Source organism: Parus major, chromosome 2, assembly GCF_001522545.3.
Source record: "Parus major isolate Abel chromosome 2, Parus_major1.1, whole genome shotgun sequence".
Taxonomy (NCBI): Eukaryota; Metazoa; Chordata; class Aves; order Passeriformes; family Paridae; genus Parus; species Parus major.
In genome coordinates, this window is record NC_031769.1 from 47,606,355 (window position 1) to 47,627,629 (window position 21,275).

The following is a 21,275-nucleotide window of genomic DNA, read 5'->3' on the forward strand; positions in this document are numbered from 1 at the left end:
GTAATTAAATACAAGTATATAATAAATGTCTGATTTTGGTCTGCTGTAAACTGAGTTAATGCACTTGTGCTGCCACAGCTGCTACAACATTCACCTGAGGTGGGAATCAAATCTTTCAATAGAGAGAAAGTTATGAAACTTTATTATTTATACTTTATTCCTGCAGAGTGAATGGGTCCAAAGTTAAAGCTTATGAAGAAATACTACAAAACTTTGGGAAAAAACCCTGCAGCTAGGGTTGTTCTACACTCAATACTTAACTGTTTGGTGAAAAATCTTGTATTGAGACTGAAACAACCCCTAGACCAAGCCCAGAAAGGCTTTAAGAAACAAATTTGAAATAAATCTCCTAAGACTTTCACATTTTCTCTATTGTGAACAAGGCTGCAATTTAGCTTTCATTTAAATAAAAAACCCATTCCCAAAAGTAGAGGAGGTTTTCTAGACTTGTGTTAGCATCACAAGACTTCACAATGTTGACACTTCAGAAACATGAGCCCTTGATATTAAAGCCAAAAAGGTCCTGTGGTTTGAAATTAGAGTAAGAGAAAAATCTTTGTTTCTAGTTAAAAGCTTTTCATCAGTCACACAGATTCTCAGTGACTGCACATACTAACCCCACAGGCAAGATAGAGACAAGTGCAATAGCTCAACCTCAGATCTTGATTAACCTTTTTTTCCCTGTATCTTGCAGCACAATCTCAAATTTCCTCCAAGTCACTGAATGTTCAAGCTTCAAGGGATCAGGAAGCTCTGTTATCAGCACTCCTCCATTCCTAATCCCCCTATACAATAATTCTTTTGCTGCTATAAGCAGAAAACGGGAGGCAGAAAAAGAACAGCTATTCAGATTCATTGCTAGTATTAGCTGTGTGCCACTGCTTTTACTGTGAATGGGAATTGCACCTGCCAACACCAGGACTTTATTTGATGTAATTGTTGGAAGAACCCAATGTTTTTCTACAATCTTCATTTAAGAAGTTCCCATGAAATCTGGAAAGATGTAAGTGATTTGAGCTGTTTTATAATCCCTAGCTTTGCAATTACAAAGATATGCGTCCACCCTGCAGAGTACTTTATTCAGGCTCCTAAGTGCTCCCTGATATCTAGGAACAATTTTGCCCTTGATTCTCCAGCTTGTCTACATTAGCAGCCAGCAGGGTTCGGTAGAAGCAGATGGGAAGAATGAGGCAGGGGCTGTTGAGCACCCAGCATGCACCCATCAGGTTATTTCCCAACACACTTGGTCTTGTTGCCTTCTTGGTCTCTGCTAAACATCCCTGCCAGCAGCAGAGGCTCCTGTGCAGTTTTGTACATTTCCACTCAACTATTTTCCAGGACAAATGAATAAATGAGTCCCACTTATCAGCCCTAATTCACTGACTGACCATATAACCTTATTTTCAGATATTTCAGCTGTTTGCTGTATTGTGACTGGACTAGAAATAAACAAAAAAATATTGCTTACTGTTCTCTATCCCTTTCTTTATGCTGGTGTTAACAGTATCATTAGATCCACTCCAAGTAATTCAGGGTATTACCAGAGTTGCAATGAGCTATCAAGCCAGTTAGAATCCTGCAAGCCTTATAAAATGTAGCTATTTGTTTAGTATGTAGACTAAAAATGCTCTGTCAACAGATTTCACTCTGCTGTGAGATAAACATTCACCTTCTGCGAGGAACCATTTCTTCTTCCTTGCAGCTTCTTAGAGCAATTTTCCAAGTTATTTGACTCTCACATTGTTATAAAAGAAAGGCTTTGACACACATGGCTCAGATGATGTTGTGTAGATTTGCTAGAGAGAATGTCAGGTACAGGGTCTGTTACCAAAAGGGACTGAGACCAAAAGCATTTCAAATAAGGGAGAGAACAAATCCTTGATGAATGGCATCTCCTCTACTGAGTACAGTCCAATTTCTGGGTCAAGGAACATTCAATTTGTATTAGCAACTCTCAGAACGTACTTCAGTTGTTTACTTGCATTGTTGAAGGGCTGGATGTTACCAGGGTGTAAGCTACCCTGGCAGCATTTCTGGGCTCCAGCTAGCTGTGCTGATCCACAGCCAACAGGGAACCAGCTCAAATAGGAGTGCTTACTTTTTATGAGCATGAAGGCTAATGATTTTCTTCGTAAAACTGAGATACAAAAGCAAGTGATTTTTGAGGACAGACAAGAGTAGGTTTTTTTACTGATTTTGAGTTGAAAATTCTCTGCCTTGGCATTTTAATGAGAAAAATAAGATTATAACATGCCTAAAGGCAGTATGCAATTTCGTCAACAATATGTATGTTTGCAGGCTGATGAGAGGAGTATTAACAAGATAAAAGGATATTTCTAATACTTAAGAGGTTGTATTGTTTATTGGCAAAGCACCCATGATAAAACTTGTAAGCAAAGCTGATTTCTTTTCTACCATGTTCTTTCTAAATAATAAATTGTTGGAATGCTCTGCTAGTACAATTAGCTAAACTCACTTCAATTGTAGATGATTTATACACTCTGAGAATCTGGCCCTATCATGTAGATGTGTTTGCTCTAGCCAGCTGTCTTGGAAGCTGCATCCTTTTAATCCACTACAGACAAAGAGGGAGTGTTCATTATTGCAGAATCTGCTACATATTATATTTGTGTATTTTCCCAAACAGATTGCATAGCTGTTGTTAGAACAAATATGTTTGTTAGTGTTGTTAAAAGTAAACAATTCAAACTTTCTGCTTGAATATTGTACTGAAATTGTCAAAGAGTTTTTCCATAATACCTACCAATAATATTATTAGTGATTCATAGGGTACCTTCAACTACTCTGTTTGGCTCTTGCAGCTCTGATCATCGTCCTCGGATTCCCCTCCCTGTCTTACATTATTTTTTAAATCCACTCAGGGATCCTCAGACCTATTTAGAATACAATCCTTTCTAGGCAGGGCTCTTTCTGTGATTTTGTTCCACACACAGAGTCCTAAACTACAATGAAATGCTCTGATTGACACGACAGAGCATAGCAGCAAAAATCCTTGAAAGATTCTCAGGGTTTGAAAGCATGAAATCTAAAGGGATGCCCAGGTGTCACTGCCCTCACAAATGTGTCTGTGAATCCCATGTCCTCAGCCCTCTCCTGATGTACTACATCCATGCCAGCTGTGAGTTTCCATCTCTAGCTAGCAGACCTCTGAATTATCAAGAGGTCAGCCTGCACAGCCAAACAGGAGGTTTGCTTAGCAGAGCTGTTCATTCTCTATGACTCTACTTTGGTTTAAGCCAAGCTAAAAATTCACCTGGTTCTCCACAATTGCTCCTGCACTTGGTTTGAACTTAATCCTACATTTTAATGTGTGTCATCTTTTAACTCTGCGAGGAAGGAGGATTGGCAAATATGTGAGCTAAACATGAAATAAGGTTCATGATGTTTTAAGGCCTGAAAAGATGTGATCCAAATTCTTTTATATATCTTCAAAATTCAGCACCAGATGTGACAAGATAAAGTAATACAGTCCAGTGAGTGATAGATTTGAGGAAACTCAATTTATTAAGTGTATAAATTTCCGTCAAATCTCAAGAAAATCCTTTTCTCTCTCTGTTATGTTCAGATCTGTCTACTTAGTCCTAAGGCATAAAAAAGATAGACACTCTATTAGATTTCTGCAATTGTGACGTACCCTAAGATCATGTTACCTTCCCCACTAAATTATGTTTTCATTGTAACTTCAAAAGGCTCGCAGTCATTTATAAAGTTTAAAATAGTTTATAAAAAGGAAGAAACATTTTCAAAATTAATACCTGTATGAATAAAAATGAAGAAAAATGTAAGGTTTATTTTTTATCAAAAACTGAGTAAAATTCACACCCAAACTCTTGAATTTTATGTCTTACATCATTTTTGCTTCTGTGTTTTTGAACAGCTCTCTTTTGTTGTACTCCTTTAATTTCTTTTAACCAAGCTGTATTAGAAAAAGTAATCTAGAAAGAAAAGAGTACATATTCTATTATCTTCATAAGATCTAGTGTCTATCAGTATTTCTTCAAACTTCCTAACAGGTTTGATTTAAGTTTGTAGGGAAAGTGCTTGCAATGACCCTCAACCGTGGTTTACATTCAGCCTGCTTCTAGCAGAGAATATTTCTCAAATTTGCAGTATTTCAAGATAAGGTCAGAATATCTTTCAGAGAATCTGTACTGTAGCTTTCCGAAGTTTGTAATCCAGTTGACAAAAATCAGATTAACAGTCCCAGAGTAAGATATACTGAGTTCACTCTGTTGAGCTCAATGATCATCAATTCTCCCTCCTTTGTCAACATGTTCATGAATCAAAACACTTTTCAAATCAAACTAAAGAACCCTTCAGTCATTATCAAACATCAGGGTTGCAAAATATTTTGTCTCTTGGATCTCCCCTACTGACTCACCTAACAAAAGAGAGGCAAAAGACTCTGCTTCTTGCAGGAGCAGAGGCAAAGATTACAAACCCTGTAGCTATATCCAGGATTCTATTCTCCCTGCTACTAAATAACTGTTCCCACATGGGTGGCACCAGCTGCAGGACATCCTTTATAATTCAGGTTGCAAAAGGGGTCTGGCGCAGACTTCTATGTAGTTCCTGCCTTCCTTGCATAGACTGACTACAAGAACTCTCTCAAATTTTTCCTCCTGATGCCACAATGAAAGCTCATGAAGAAAGCAAGAGATTGTTAGGAATAGTTCTTCTATTAAAAAAAAAATTTAAAAAAAATCAGCCTGTACTTTCAGTTTCAAGAAAGTAGGTGTTTACAACATCTTATTTTGTACTTTGGGGTTCACCTCAGGTGTCTGGTTGCTAAGCAGCCGGGCATCTCCATACTTTCTCTCTATCAGGATGTTATCTCTTGCCTCTTGAGGTAGAAGGCATTTGGACTGTTATCTCTGAGGTCCCTTCTGGGAATCCCATATTTTGCATCTCTTTTTGGATAGCTCTTTTCCATTTCAGCTTCTAAATGGAACATTGATTTCCCTTTGGTAACTCCTGCTTCAGTCATATATTAATCTTTGCTGTGGTGGATGTGGCACAATGAAATTTGGAGATTAAAAGGCTGGGTTTCAGAGTGATGTAAATCCAGACAGCCCTGCTGAGGTGAAAGAAAATACCTGGCAACTACCTGCTGAGAGCCTTCCAGATTGATAATAATAGGACCTGAGTTGTGCTCCTTTTCCTTCTCATGAATAATCTGGAGAAAATGTGATTGTGAATGTAAGATTAATCATCCTTGACTGTATCCCATGTCTGTACCTCTATGAAATGTGAATTTCCCCTATTGGTCTTATGCCTCAGTATGATACCTTTGGACCTCTTAAAAAGGCCCCTAAAACACAACTAAAAAAGTTTTTCTGCTAAAAAAAGCTGGGCTACCTATAGCAATAGTTTCCACTAATATATTTTACCCATTTTATTTTTTAAATTTTATTTTTCTTAACAGACCTGTTTTATAATACTTTATATGGTAGTATATCTCAAAGAAAATATCTAGCAGAGAGGCTGATACTAACCGAGGGCAAATTAACATGAACACCACAACGCACATATTGAATTATCACATTTGTGTCATCTTAAAACAAAAAAGATGTCCGAGACCTGCTGGGAGTTGTTCTAGTTAATACTCTGTCAGTGTTTCCACTCTTACTTCTGGAGCTCAAAACTTGCACTGCTAAAATTGCTTTGCAATGACAACATGTAAGTGCTCTACAACAAATTAATTGTCACTGGGCCAAATCTTAAGGTCTTTGCTTACTGCTAACTCCCACTGACTTCAGTGGGCATGTGTCCTGAGTAAGGGCTCAGGGCTTGGATGGGTTATTGGAGGGATTTTTTGTTGTTTGCATGTTTTGAAATGAAACCTTTTTCATTTTTTTAATGTTTTATACATTAAAAAGGATTTCTGCATGCAGCATGAAAAGACACCAGGCCACATTTGACATTCTATTACCTGGCTTACTTTATCTGACTTTTCAATTCCCTCCTCTTTTTCTTCAACTGCTCTTTTCTAAACTGTGCTGCTCCACAACCAAATATAGACCCAGGCGACATTATGCTTCTGCTTCTTCTGTCTTTCCTAGACATTTGTATAAATTCATACTTTATGTGAATATATTCTGTCCAATTCTTGCTTAGCTACTGTGTTTTAACTTTGAGATTATTTTATCTTTGTTTTTCAGTCAAAGAAAGAGCTAGAACACAATGACAGAAATTGGGTTCTGTTTGGCCTATTGGCTTAAATGAAGCCCACAGGCCAATATTTTGTCTTATTGATCCCACAGGTTTCTTCACTCCCTTCATTCCTGCCTGCTCACAAACAGATTCAGATCCAAATTTTACAACTTGTTTCCATGTTGCCATTTCAAACCCTTCTCAGTGAGAGATGGCATATTAACTTATACCTTACAGAATATTAGCAGTGTTTGTTGGTTCATTTCCAATTTTTCTTTTTTCATGGTTCCTTTCCTCTTGCACATATTTTTGCAATCTGGTAGAAAATTTTCTGCCTTCTATCTTCTTTTTTCCCTTCCTGAAGACTAACAGTGTCTCATCGTGTGAACTCCTGATTTTCTCATCCTTCTGCCAGCCACTCAGGAGGCCAGGGCTTTTGGCCACCCTGGAAGTGCTGGCTCAGACACCACAAATCTGACAGGATCCATACAGTCCTGGTGCACATTGCTGCCCTGAAACCACTCTGGAATGAGGTCCTGGATCTGGGGTAGAACTGATAGCACATGAGGACTAAAGCTAGTTACTGCTCTGGGCTTCTCCATGCTTTACCTGGGTACCCACAGGGTTTCCTTCATCTTGTATTTTTAGTTCTTAAGTCCTATAGCAGCTACCGCATACATAACAAATGGTGTGTCAACTAAATTTTTTTCTACCTTGATAAAATTTTCCTTGTCATTTGTCCTGCATCAAGTTATTTTACTGTCCACCATGACCAAGATATGTTTATTTTCAGATCCAGTCCAGATCTGGTATATTTTCCATTAAAGCTTTTCTCAAAGTGCAACTTACAGTATGCATTTATCCCTTTAAACACATCTACTCTAGTAACTCTCTAATGTTCAAAAAGCATTTCCAAAAATTTTTGGGAAAATTATTCTTGTAGTACCAAACAATTCAATTCCAATGAATCTGTTACTGCTACAGAAAGTTTCCATCTCACTCTGTCTTTAGTCTTTTTGTTATGACTTTTTAGTCATGCCCAGCAAAAACTGCATTCAATGTCCTGCATAAAGAATAGGCCAATTCTCCACATGGAAAATCTGTTTGACTTGATGATGATATTGTCATACAGATGACACACAGTTACTTGGCGCTTTATGGAGACATTTGGAAGCCTAAACACTGCTTCAAGAAGTTGACAATGTAAACACGTATATTTGGAGATGTTAATTAGCAGGAGTTGTTAAGTACGAGATTTATGATCTATCTTTGACTCCTTTTGCCTCAGGCTAATCCATTTCTTTTATATTTTTTTCCTAAACCTCCAAGCTGCTGAACATATCTTTAGCCAGCTACTGTTTCAAGATCAACCCTGCAAAACAAAAGCATTTTATTTTTATCCTCACCAGCTGCACAATTTTCTTTCTCAAATTACCTCTATCAAAATTTCAAGATTATGACTGAACTGTAAGAATGTGGTTTCATGCTCAGATAGCTGGTTTTGTGTAAAAAGATAGTTACATACACATACAGAATACCATATGCAGAAAGGTAGAGAATTTAAGACTATAAATCTTTCCGAAGAACGACGTTTTTTTTCCTGACTTTTAAGACTTCATTTTAAAGTTCCTCAGAACTCTCCAAAGTTAAGCTGTTGCTAATGAAATCGTGGACACAAGCATCTAATAATTGTAATAACATTTTTGAAAATAAAAGCTTGTAACACTGTCACAATATTGTGTTCACCTAATAAATGGAGCTACATAATTTTGGTGTTGCAAGAGCAAAAAGCTGTTATCATTGACATAAGTTACCAATTATTTAATTTAATAAGAGTTACTGCTTTGATGGGAAAGTCAGGGATCTTGAGCCAGTAAAACTGTGAAGCCTTGTCTGACAGAAATAATGCCTGTGACTTCAAGAGGAACAGCATATTGCAAGGGGCTGCATGAGTGATTCATGCAGGTAGGAAAGCAGGGATATAGAAGGAGAAGAAAGTCAAGCTATTATAGGAGTTTTAAAGAATGTGAATATGAATCCTATGAAAGATAGGGTTTTTTTCATGAAGAGCTTCTCTTTGTCTCATCTATTCTACTGTTAAAGTAGGTGCAATTCTTCGATTCTTGATATTAGCTGAGTAACACGGACTTACAAGGCATGTGAAATATTGCAGCAGAAATACAGTTACTGTCTACTACTAAACTAAAGAGCAAGTGCAATGCTAAATTCTGAGATTTATATCAATTTTCTCCCATCAGTTGCTTTTTTTTATATGCAGCAGAGGCTATGTGTGGGACTGTGTTGAAAGGATATTAACTCATGGAAAGGAGATTTTTTTTCCTAGAATTCAGCAGCTGGTAGTAAAGATAAAATGACATTACTTCTATTGCTACTCTGGGAATATTGTATTTATTACAGTGTGTTTTCTACAATCCCAGAAAAAAAATAGGCTAGCTTTCTCATCTTGTTTAAAAAAGAACTGATGTTTTTTTGACCAGACTGAGTGGCTACTTATGGCCAGCATCTAGTCATAGCTGTATTCTTCTCTGAGGAAAATCACTCTATTAAGATTCTTCATTTAAGGTTTGACTGTCATTTTTTTGATCTTTATGAAATATTTTTAATTTTTCTACCTTCTAGCAGGATTCAGGTAGGTCTATTATAGTTGGCATTCATGTTAGCTTTGATAATCTCTAAGGAAGATGTCCAGTGCATTTTTCTTGGATGCCAGGCAGGTACTGCTAAAAATCCCAGTGCTGTTGAAGGGCAGAACTGCAGCCTGAGGAAGCCTGTGGGAACCTAATCTTCTGCGGGAAGAAAAAGCTCAAAAGACCATCAACAGCAGTGCACTTGAAAAGTTCAATTTTGGGTAGCATTGGTCCTCAGCTACCTACCCCAAAAGGAGGGGATGTGATGGAAAAGCTTGGAAGAGGGCTTTATTTCTTCTCCATGAGGAATGTTCTGTATTACCTCATTTTTCAGGTTTTAAATTTGTGTATGGTTTCCTGCATGGACATCCAAAGACACAATGAGGTTACATCAAGGGATAAATAGGTATCTGCACATGAGGGACAGGCCATTCAAAACCAGAAAATGTGAGGAAATTAAATGCAACTGAAGGCATTCCTCTGTGAATAATGCAAGTACAGGTGTTTAATGAGTATAGGTGAAAGGGAAAGTACAAACTGTGGGGTTTGCTTTTTTCTCAAGCACACTTATGGCATGAGCATCAGCACCCACACAGTGTTTATGAAAGGCCCTTTTCCTTAACAGAAGAACCACCATCGTTTTTCTTAACATAAATCTTGGCTAAGCCTGGAAACATGGAAGTTTCTCCTGTAAAGACTTGTATCAGAGAGCCTGGTCATGGTTTAAAGCATTAGTGTGAAAATAGGAACAGGAGAGGAAAGAAAGAAACATTGAAAGGCAGAGTGTGAGTGGGCGAAGTAGAAAAAAAGTTAACTGTTTTCTGGATCTTTAATGGTCAGGAGGATGAAATCCATTTGTCACTACAACTAACTACAGGAACCTACAGATCTAACAGCTGTGAACCTGCCAAAGACTCCTGTGTGCCCATACTTCCTGAAACTGGTACATGATTCATCTTGTGGCTACAGCTTAACAGCAGCACTTCCCATCCTGGAGCCTGGATAGGCTCACACTTTTCTCTCCTTTTCCCATAGGTGCAGAACTTCCCATTGTAGGACTATCTGGAAACAGCAGTTCTGCTTAGCAAAAATTTTCAAAGTTCGAATGATTTTGTTCCGCGTTGGCGTAAAAAAACCCAACTGCATCTTTTCAGAATGTTTTTGAGAGACCTGTGGGCAGGAGGGGGGAAAGTCAGACAGACTAGCCATGCAGGGGAACAGACAGCTCACCAGTCTTTGTAGGCAAGGTTCAAGACCTTGCTCTGACAGAATCTCAGTGGTGCTCATCTTACTTAAATTTGAGCTTTTAACTCAGCTGTAGCTGCCCACTCTGGTCAATGGAAAAAGATTTCTTCTCAGAGAGACTAATTCAGATCACACAAAGGAGGCTTTTCCTCTAAATCACCTTTGATAAAAGAGTTTTGATCTGTGTTCCATTTATAACATAGGGGGACCGAACTACTAACTTACCTGCCTGTAGCTGGTGTCAAATTACAGGTGAGACTGTACAATGTAACCCAGGATGCATTTTTTCCCCTCCTCTTTTGTCTGGAAATTTCACTTACAATCAGGAAAGCTCCCAAGCAAAAGTTTACACAATTAAGAAACTCAACAATTCCTCAAGAACAGATGTTTTGACATTGAAAAATAAGCAGTAAGTGCTTTTTTTTAAAGCACTCAACAAGCACGCATTTCACTTGAATGCTCATTATCAGAAATATTTGGCAAATCATTACAAGTCACCTAATGTTTATTTGTAAATTATTTCTTAATTAGATAATTTAAATTAAAAGAGGATGTGTGAACATGAGTGAAAAATTATCTAATATCACTTATAAATAATATAAATAAGTACACTAAGAGAGACAACAAAAATTGTATCTGCCAGGTCCTTGAGTTTACTGATACTAGCTGATAAGAGTAGGTGCATTTTAAAAATGCATTTGAACCTGAAACATCTTAACAACTGGATTCTCAATTTAACTGCACAGAAGTCAAGGATGCTGACAAGTTTGCCATGCTAAATGTTTTGTTTACTTGTGAGCATAGAGATGCTCATTCCAAGGCCATTTCTCACTGTATACAAAGGCAATAGAGGCTGGGTCAGGGTTTTTGGGCTTTCATTTCAGTCTCAAGATATTTTGAGTTTGGGAACCACAGCATTTAAACTGGCAGGGAAAACACTGGCAAGTCAATGTTGAATAGTACACCTATATAAGTGACATTTTAAAAGGCAACTTGTTTGCATCACACAAGAAATCTGACCCTTGGCTGACAAAAGCTGATGTCTCCCTTCACTATGAATGAGCAATATTTGAAAAAAAAAAAAAAAAAAAAAAAAAAAGTTGAATATTGAGGCAATGGCATTTGTCTGTAAGATCACATTTAACAGTTTTTGCTATAACAATCTGTCAGGTTGACTTTGCCCTCTCACCTGTAGCTGTGCCTCCAAAGCACACATTTCTTTATCTTACTCTGATGAATAAGTGAAAAAAAAAATTCTAAATGCAGATTTTAATAGCTCTGTGAATACCAGTCTATAGTATTTTTCTCCTTTCTTAGTTAAACCTAATCATCAGTTACTGTAGGTCAGCTTCTATTTCCTTTTCTATTCAGAATACTAGACTGCTAAAATGATCTTTATTAATAAAGCAGTGCATGTGTGGCATTTTAATAAACCTTTTAAATGGCACTCAGAGATGGAGCATATAATGTCTACAAAAAATAAAAGCATTAAAGTTCTTGCTGTAACTGCCTAAAGGAGAGTCAAATTCCATATTGAACTGGCAGCCTCCTGTGGCTGGGAAATACCTGTGTCTTTCAATTATTCATGCTTATGGTATTTTTAACACCACCGCAGCCCCTAAACAGCAACACTTTAATTTGACAGTACTTAGCAAACTACTCTCATCATTTAAAAACAGGTCAGCTAAGAAATGCTGACCTGTCAGGGAGAAAAATTCCATGAGCCTCTAGTATGTTTGTGTGAGACTACCGACATGAAACTTATTTAATTTTAATAAATAAGAAGATGGGCAAGCCATTTGTCACATTTAACTGCTGATGTCAGAGACATAAGAAATCTGTTTCTCAGCCATCCCTTGTAAATATGTTTTTTAGGGTTCCTGAGTTAAACTCCCTGACAGGGAGCATTTACTCTCTCAATTGGTCTTCTGAATCAAAGGGAGTTTCCTCCAACAGAGGCATATGTCAAAGGAAAACAAAGTCAAGTTATTTCAGTCACTCACACATAGATTTCTCATTTTCACAGCTGGTCCTATTTGCTAAGGAACATGCAAAGTTTGCTTATACTTCAGCACTTTCCTGGGAAGTGCTCATTTAACACTGAGTGACTGCTTGCCTATGCAACTGCAAGTTGTGCAGGACTGAGTACTGTGTTAAGAACATTCAACTCACGCTCACAACTGAAAGCCAAGTCCTCTGCTGGACCAACATGAGTATAAATTTATCAAATATGCAATCTTATACCCATCAGGAGAATGCAACAATGGCTCCTAGGCAATAGGTGAAATGCTTGTCATACAAAGAATTAGTTTTCTATCAAGTGGGTATGACTTGCATTTAAATTAAATAAAGTGCATAGGAAAAATGAACCTCTAAGCCATGTTTCGGATTTCAAAAATCCAAAATTGATGTGCTCCATTACTCTGAAGAAATTTCAGGTCTTCAGCACTCTCAGATACCTAGAGGTATATTTTAGACTGCATCGATCTTCAGAGTGTGACACAGAAGGACCCAAACTAGTAATTTTAGGAAGATATGAATGTCTCAGCAGTGGTCTGGAAAGCAGCAGAGCTGTCTTGAACCTGCTTGGATGTGTAAGAGACATATAATTTCTTCAAAGCTGTTAATACTAATACTAATGCTATAAAATGAAGCTAAATAAAAAGACTCTGTGAATATGTGCTCTTGGAAAACTGCATGAAAATAATTACTTCAAAAAGGAAATCTGACCTAAGAAAAGAGTCTACAAAGAAAGTTGGGAGGGGAACAAGAGAAAGAAAAGAAGTAAAACAAATGGTGTGAAAATAAAACTGGACCTTTCAAGCACTGGTCCTCAAGTCAAAGGATATTAATTGTCAAGAAAAGCTGAGTGAGTCCTTTGAAAATGTATTTTAGGAAATGTCAATGGACAGATTTGGGCTAGGGAAAGAAAAAAGAAGGAAAAGGCTGTGGTACAATAAGGACAGGATAAAAGGCTGGTTTGGACCTTCAGCAAACACTTCAGCTTACCTTCTTCCCAGAACCATGATCCTGGGGAAAAACAACAGGAATAATAGGGAAGAGATTACAGAAATTTATGGCACAACATTAAAAAAGCAATTTAATGTGTCAGTTGAGTTGAAAGGGAGAAAATAAACTAGTTAAAGTCTGTTATAAAATTTTACTTTAAAAGTCTAGAAACAAGCTTCCTTAACAAGCTTTATCAAGACAAAAATGATGTAAAGTGAAATGGAGGTCTCTCTTGAGAGGCAGAAAATGTGATCCCAGCAAATATAGATTTATAGACTTGACCTCAACAAAATTTGACAAAACCAAATCAAAATGAAACAATAAAAAAAAAATACAAATCCTCCTAGATCAGCTGTAATGAATAAGATGAACAATTTTCTAGACAATCTTCTAGAAAATGTTTTAGGTCAAAGGTAGATTGTGTCTAGTTGGATTTCGTTTAAATTATTGAGTACGCTGCTGAAAGGGAATCTATCAACCAAGACAGAAAAGACGGAAAGTTGTAAATAAATTTTATGGAAAGTTCAGTGGGAGATGGTTACTGTTGAAAGGAGAGGTTGAGGGTTGGACACTGGTAGAGCTGTTCAAAGAACAGCACTGACATAGTCTTAGGGTCAATATTGCTCTCTCTACTTTCATTACTGGATTTTTTGCAAAGATTACACATGTTATAAGGCCATTTCCCTCTGGCATTGTTGAGGAATACATTTAGTGCAGACAGCTCTGTGTGCAGCTGCAGATTGAGCTCTGGGTGGCAGGACCCCAGGCGAGACTGTGAACTGCTGACCCTTTGCATAACAAAGGAGACCTGTGGCACAGCCTGGTGGCCAGACCCTCGGCAGGACATGAGGACTCCAGGCTTTCCCATGCTTACCTGTAAAGGTATAAACCCCCTGGGTTCCCTTGGTTTGGGGTCCCTCCTTGGAGGCTGCCACCTCAAGCTGTTATTTTGCTATCATCTTAAGGATTGAAAGATCTGAGAATGTGCTATGGGAAATCTGGGATCAAGTGTGTAAGGAAACACTGGTGAGACTGTGAGTGTGGGACATGAGGCTAGGTAGGGGCCTTGGTCCCAGGGTGGTCCAAGAGTGATTGTGCCAGAGTGGCTCCTGGATGGTCAGATGGTTTCCTTAACATGAGGTGGGAGGCACTGTCATGTGTGGGGATGCCTGGATCTTGAGGGATGAAGTCAGGGAGATGTGATGAAGCTCAGCCCTGGAAATCCAAACTTCTGTGCCTGAGACCTGATTCAAACCAGTGCAGATGAGGACAGACAAATGTAACCTTCCTGGATCCCCTGGAAATTCCAGAAAAGTAGAATGGAGACCTCTGGTTTGCCAGGGGGTGATTAGGAGACACAAACATTAGAAGCAAGTTTTCTGGCAGTTAATGATACTGTACAAGCTCTCATAGAGGATACCATGCACAAAGTCACTCTTTTTCAAGAAAGATAATTGAATATTGAAATGAGGGCACTGCTCTGCTACCAGAATGAGATGAAGAATGGAGAGTTTATTTTGTGTCATCCCAGATTATTTACTATAAAAAATAAAAGGCTGGTAAGAGAGATGATGGAACATCTTGCAACAAGAATGGAAAGGAGATGTTTAAACTAAAGTAATATTATTAAAATTACAATGCCACACAAGCTGGCAAAAAATAAATGTAGACTGTAATTAGAAGAGGATGAAACATAGAGGGCATCCCTTAGCCATCCCTCTATTATTAGACCATACAGATGTTGGCAGAGCTTTTTAAAAGTAGTGATAAAAGCTGAATTCAAAACAGAATTATTTTATGAAGAAGAATACATTGTAAGAGACTGAGACAGTGGACTGAACTCTCTTCCAGCTGTGTAAACAACTCATTTTGTTTCAGTAAAAATTTGCATTATGTAAAATTTTTTTTTTTTTTTTTACCACACCAGATTTCAGTCAAGTCATTTTTAGTTTTTAGAAGGTAATAGATGGCTTCTCTATTTTGGCACCATTGAAAGTGTGGATAAAAGAGAATGAACTGATCACATTTATATTTTGTCTTAGATGTCTCAAAGTGCCTAGAAACTTATCTGACATATATACCAAAGCAAAAACAATACCAGAGAGTTTCAATCAGAACAAGAGTAAGAAAGAAATGTCAAAGTAAGTGTAAATACAAGAATGAGGCTGAGGAGACATTGATAGGTTAGAGTATTACTTTCCTGCTTTAATGAAACTTTCCTTCACATAATTTGTTGCAAAACACAAATACTTAATCTAATTTCTTTCCCTTGGTCTTACCTTCACAGTAGGTACTCACCATTTTACACAGAGGCAGAAGTAACACTGAGAAGGAAAACCGTTCTTTCTTCCCCTTTCACAGGATGTTTCTAAGCTATTTGGTATTCCTTTGAAGACTACAGCAGTAGTTTACACGCTGGATATTTATCACTGGTGTGGAGGGTGAAACACTAACTGCACACCATACTCCCTGCCCTTTTAAAATATTGATGAGTAACCATCTATGGAGCCTCATAAAGTATTAACTCTTTAAGTGGGGAAGATCTCTGCTTAACAACATAGCACAAGTTCTATGTGATTTAAATCCCACACAATCCAAAGAGTTTCAAGCTGTTTTTTGAAACCTTCTCACCTGGTTTTGAAACCTCAAGTAAGCAATATTGCTCTATTGATCCAGCAGGACAGGTATGTAAGTTCAATCTTCGTGATCGATGTGGGGATACTCATAAATGAAGTCTACATCTTGAACTTCAATGCTTAAATCTTTTTATTGGCTTCCTACTCTTTTCAGCTTCCATTTTATGTACTGCTTATCAGGTTAGCTCATGTTGGAAAAACTGTTGCATCTCCTGAATTGCCATACCTGAACTTGCAGATAATGGTCTGCATTTCCCTGATTATTTTCCACTAGGTAGTCAGTGTGTCAGTGTCAGACTGATACTGACTCATTTATTTTTTAAAATACATAGTCCAGATACCATATTTATTTGGAGATCCAATTTATCTTTTTCTCTTCAAATTTTTTTAGTTCAAATTACCTAGCTGAACTGAGTGTAAGCAATTTCTTTGACCCATGAGTTTGTGGTTCAGAGGAAAATTTTGAATCCTTCCAAAGATGTGCGATTACAGTACAACACAATTACAGCTGCATTTTATCAAATAAAGTAGATGGAAATGGGAAACTTGGGGGGGAAAAAAAATTGTCTTCACAGAATTCCATCAGTATTTTCAAATAAGTAACTTTTGCATGACAGATTGCCTGCAATGGCAGGGGCAGGACTTGGTACCCCTTCTGAGGTATATGAGAAAGCCTGAAAGATTTTAAACATATTGACATGGAATTGTAATAGCTTGAAGATCAGCAGTGCTAATCCACTCTAGTGGCACTAGCTCAAACATTGTGGATGCTCAGGTGTCCCCTAAAACTTAAAAATGTTAAGAGAATCTTCAAAGATAACCATGGTCTAGAAATACCCCAGCCATTGCTCACAGAAAAGTGATAACAACTTGATTCATGCCTAAAGAAATGAGCAGATGGGTTCTTTCCTCTCCTTATACAAATGTCAGTGAGACAAAACAAGAATAAAGTTAACAGAATTATGTGCCAGCTATGCCAAAACATAAAGAAAGCATGCCATGTGTAGGATTCCTATCTTTGAACACATATTCATTCAAATTTTAGTTTTCTTTACTAAATTCCAAGGTACATTTAGATAAAAGACATCAGAAATATGATCTCTGCTGCCCACTAGATTTCTGCTTATATTGCTAAGTTAGTGATTCAACAAGTGTACAGTATGTCTTTAATTGCTGCCACCCAGAAGAAATTTTCCCTCAGGATTCATTAACTAATGAATTCCTCCCTTGCTGAGTCGTAAATTTACAAAAGACCTTGGCAAACTAGTAATTTGCCTTCTTGGAAACCAGATGTAAATGTCCCAAAGAGGTGGGAGCCAGAACTACAAGCACATGAAAGTAATAAATTTTGCAATTGTATGTATTTGTGTGGTACCTTCCTAAAGTTATTATCCTGCTAAACTTTAAAATATTGACTCAAGTCATACTGAGGCATGAAGTAAATGTTTTCAAGAGCCAATAAATTAGTTTAATAAATTAATTATTAGTTTTGCAAAACTCTTAGCCACTTAGGCTCTAGGATTTTTAGCACAGTTGCAGTACATATAGTATTAAAGGATGGCTCTTTCAACAGCCAGGGTGTGCTCACCTCCAACTATGCTCCTAATCCATAGGAAAAGGTGCTGGGAGGCTTTAGTATGTGTTTAAGAGTGAGCTGCTTTCCTGCCACACAGGTGTGTGACTAACTCATGGGAGTCATCCTTCCAAATTTCAGCTACTCGGTTGCAGCCTGAAGTTCTGCCTCTCAAACTCAGTGCTAGTCAGAAGTTGCAGTACCTGCTCCCTGTCATCTTCTGAGTAAAGTCTGGAGGGTGTGAGATAAAACTGTTTTCTGGACTTTAGTATGACAAGGGATTATGTGCCACCAATGTCTATGATTACACTGGACTGGAAGGAAGCGTGCAGCTATTAGTTCTACACTATTTTTTTCAAAATTGCTTTTCTGCTGCAGTGTTTTCAAAGGCATTTAGAAGGTTGCTATTATCCATGTTGGTTCTGTTCATATATTTGGAATCATAATAAGTGGAGTGTTTTGCCACAGAAAAAGATTGTCAAGTTTGGAGTATTTTGACACAGAAAGAAAAGTCTTTGTGGGCTAATTAGATACTGCACAAACTGTTCTGCAGTAAATGCAGCAGACATGAACTTGTTAACCTAGGGAGCAGAGAGTACCTGAAGAAAGCTTAGTATTCTATGAATGACAGGATAGCTCCCTCAGCATGGGACACCACAGGATAAAAACACTGATCTATGTTTCTTTCAGACTTTAGATTTTGCAGTACATCAATTATCTTAGAAAATAAAAAAAAACAACCCAAGAATAAAGAACATCTCTATGAAATCTAAGAATTTTTTCCATCTTCCTGTTTCCTTGGCCCAAAAAAAGAAAGCTTATTACCTCAGTGATCAGAAGGCTCTTTTGATTCTGTCTATTGAAATGACAATGCATCGTGCTAGCTGACCATATTTGAAGCTCTAAAATGTGAATATAGAGATTATTTGTTTACTTAGATTATCTCTATCCAAGTAATGGCATCAGATGCATGGTCATAGCTTTTGCCTATTCCAGTGTATTGCTTCAAAAGCTTAAAAGACTGAAAACAATTGATGATGATAATGTTTGATTATAAACTAGTTTGCAGCCTATTTGTTCTCTGGCCAGATGTGCCTAATTCCTGTTGTCATCCTTGGAAGCACGTGGGTGCACAAACAGCAAGAAGGAACCCTCTGTACAGCTCTTCACTTTCCCGGAGTTTTGGATCCATGCCAGTCTGTTTTGGGAACAGCATTCCGTGACCCAGTGGGAAAGTCCCTCAAGCACCATTGTTATCAAGTGGCAAATGGAGCTCCTTAACCATTCTGGCACAGGGTGAGGATCACAGCTGGGATCACAGGGAGCACACAGCCCACCAGGCCCCATGCACAGCCCAGAACACTGGAGCAGCTGGTGCTGGCAGTGCAGTGAAGGCTGCAGTTACTTTTGGGACCTCACTAGGGGCAAAGCTTCCCACTGCCCATATAACACTTCAGTAATTCCAGAGAAGTGGACTCAGGGGGGTGGGATTTAGGTATCAAATCCTTTTAGAGCCCGGGTTTATACCAATAATCCACTTACTTTTCATTTTCCATGAACCAGGGAGACTCCAGTAGAGCTAAATGTGCATAGTGAATATTGTATTCTATTGTTACTGTAAAAGCTCTTTTCTTTTGAAGAGGTTGTATTACACAGGGAATAGCTCAGCTCTCCTCCTTGGAGTATGGCTTCTATACAAATATATAAAATAAAGAAGCCCAAACCCTGTGTCAAAACTCTACCCACACAGGCAGATAATTTGAACTCGCTCTCCAGACAGTGGAGAGCTATAACTGCAGAATAATGTAGCAGTCTTTCTACATCAGCCCCAGGCAGCCACTGCCTTTAAACTCAGGCCAGCACAGACCTTCCCAGTCAAGCATCTGTTTTGCTCACACAGTACCTCCTGCTTTACCCACCTGTGAGCTCCTAGTGACAAGAACCTCCCTATTTTTACATGTTTACACAGCATCACTATGAAGTTCACAGAAAGATCTGTCAGGTGCTATCATGGTATCAATCATAAGTAACAGAGGATCAGCAAATGAATATTATCCAAGTCAGGTGCAAGGAACTTTCGTTATGTAAGGGTACTACTTTACCTTTTACCTCTCTGTCTTCCAAGTGACACCCTGGCAGCCAGAAAAACTTTTCACATGTGAGTCAATTAAAAATTCAGAGGCCATGCCAATTCAGCTGCAAGTTAATTTTCAGAAAGGTAAATTGAACGATATTAGAAAACTCCCAAACAGGAAAAAGGCTGTGAAAACAAAAATAGTTTTCTGTGTGGTGTACATAAGGTTCATTATGATAAAGCTGTAACTTATCTCCTATTTCAACACACTCATTAAACAGTAAAAGTTCACTGGTGAGTCTGCCAGAGAAGTAAAGTCAGGTGAAATACCCCAAGCCTCCAGAAAAAATTATTTTCTCTGAACCTTTGAGAAAAATCAATCTTTTCAACAAAAAACCTTTAAGTGATCTGATACTTGGTGTGAAAATAGCTAAAAATGTCCATGGACAGCGATCCCCTCCCTGAGCCCCATCACTACCCCAGGATGTTACTGTAATAAGGAGGAAACACAGGTTAAAATCCACAATCCCGAAGGTCTCAGAAGGCAGGTATTTTCCCAGCTCAGGCTCCTGAGGTAACAGGGAGAATTCAGAAGCAGGAGTGTCGGAGCAGGCACCGCAGTCAGAGGTGGCTCTTAGCACTCTGACGCTGATCCTGGCACAGGGCTCCAAATGAAAATCAAAGCAATACATCTCTTTTCAAAATAAAGAAAGAAGGGGGGGGAAAAAAAAATAAATCTCGTTCTCTGAGTACCTTTGATTCCTGGCTGGTAGTTGATGCTGGAGAGGGGGGCTGCTCTGTGCTGTCCACTTCATTCTCCTTCTCCACACTATCCACGCTGACTTCAGTCGTGCTGCTCGGAGGAATCATTTTACCTCTAAAACACTGCTAGTATCAGGAAAAAAAAAAGCTACAGATGGTTCTTGCTTTTTTTCATTTAAAGTCCTCTTTCTTCTCTGCTCTTCTGGAGCAAATGAACTCCGACCGCTTGGTTTCACTATATTTGCCAGACTAGAATTCTCTGGATTTTCTTTTTTTTTCCCCCTCTTCTCCTCCTCCTTCCCCTCCTTCCTCCCTCCCCTTTGCTATGCGATTGTGCTGCGAGGGAGTAAGTTATCGATGTTGTGTAGGTCAGTTGTGTGCCTGCTTTTCCCCGATACTCCTCCCCTCCATATGAAGCCTGGAGGTGTGGAGCAGCGTCGTGACCGCCAGCCCCACCATCCGAGGGGAGTGAGCTGAAGCAGCGAGCCCAAGCCACGCACACAGACACAGACACACAGACACACAGACACACAGACACGCACACACCCGGCACTGGAGGGAGGAGTTGTATTTCTAATGCCGTGAATAGCTCTGGAGGAGCATGTGCTGTAATAGTAGTGAAAGAAAGTAACGCGTGCATGCACACATACACACACGCAGGCAGGAGGTGGATATGAGGTTTGGAAGCATTTTACCTTTTAACAGGCTGGAGAAGACAGAGTTGAAGGGTGCCCTTATGTTCTTTCATGTCTTTTACTGATGAAAAAGAAGCCCAGCGAAAGAGCTTTAGAAAAAGTGGAGAAAAATTGCTCTGTTTCCTTGTCCCAGAGTGTTTAAAATCTCAGTTAGTGTCTCTAAGGCTCCCACCCTGCCCCTGCTCCAAACTTGCTAGCAAATGACAGGACAGAGGCAGGGGAGAGTTACCTGTGGATCCACGTGTTCCTCGCTCCCCTCCCAGGCAGGATAGCCCAGCTCTGAGCCATGCACACGCAATCTGGGTCATCTGGAGCTCCCACTATCGTGCACACACTATACCTGTAGGTTGTCATAGTGATAACACTCCATCAGGCAGCAGCAGAGCAGAGGCAGCCATTGGGAAGAGCCTGTTGGCTTCCCCCGGTGCCGTCATACCTGAGGATGCAGCACCCGAAGTC

The 21,275-nt window shown here is 38.8% G+C and overlaps 1 protein-coding gene across 1 annotated transcript in view; it reads right to left on the reverse strand.

The window, feature by feature from the left end:
• Positions 1 to 20,594, reverse strand: part of STAC (SH3 and cysteine rich domain) — a 69,993-nt gene extending 49,399 nt beyond the window's left edge. Inside the window, exon 1 of the mRNA XM_015619830.3 lies at positions 20,113 to 20,594. Within this exon, the coding sequence (XP_015475316.1) occupies positions 20,113 to 20,229 (117 nt within the window). The 5' untranslated portion in view covers positions 20,230 to 20,594. The remainder of the gene's footprint in view (positions 1 to 20,112) is intronic.
• Between the last annotated feature and the right edge of the window lie 681 nt (positions 20,595 to 21,275).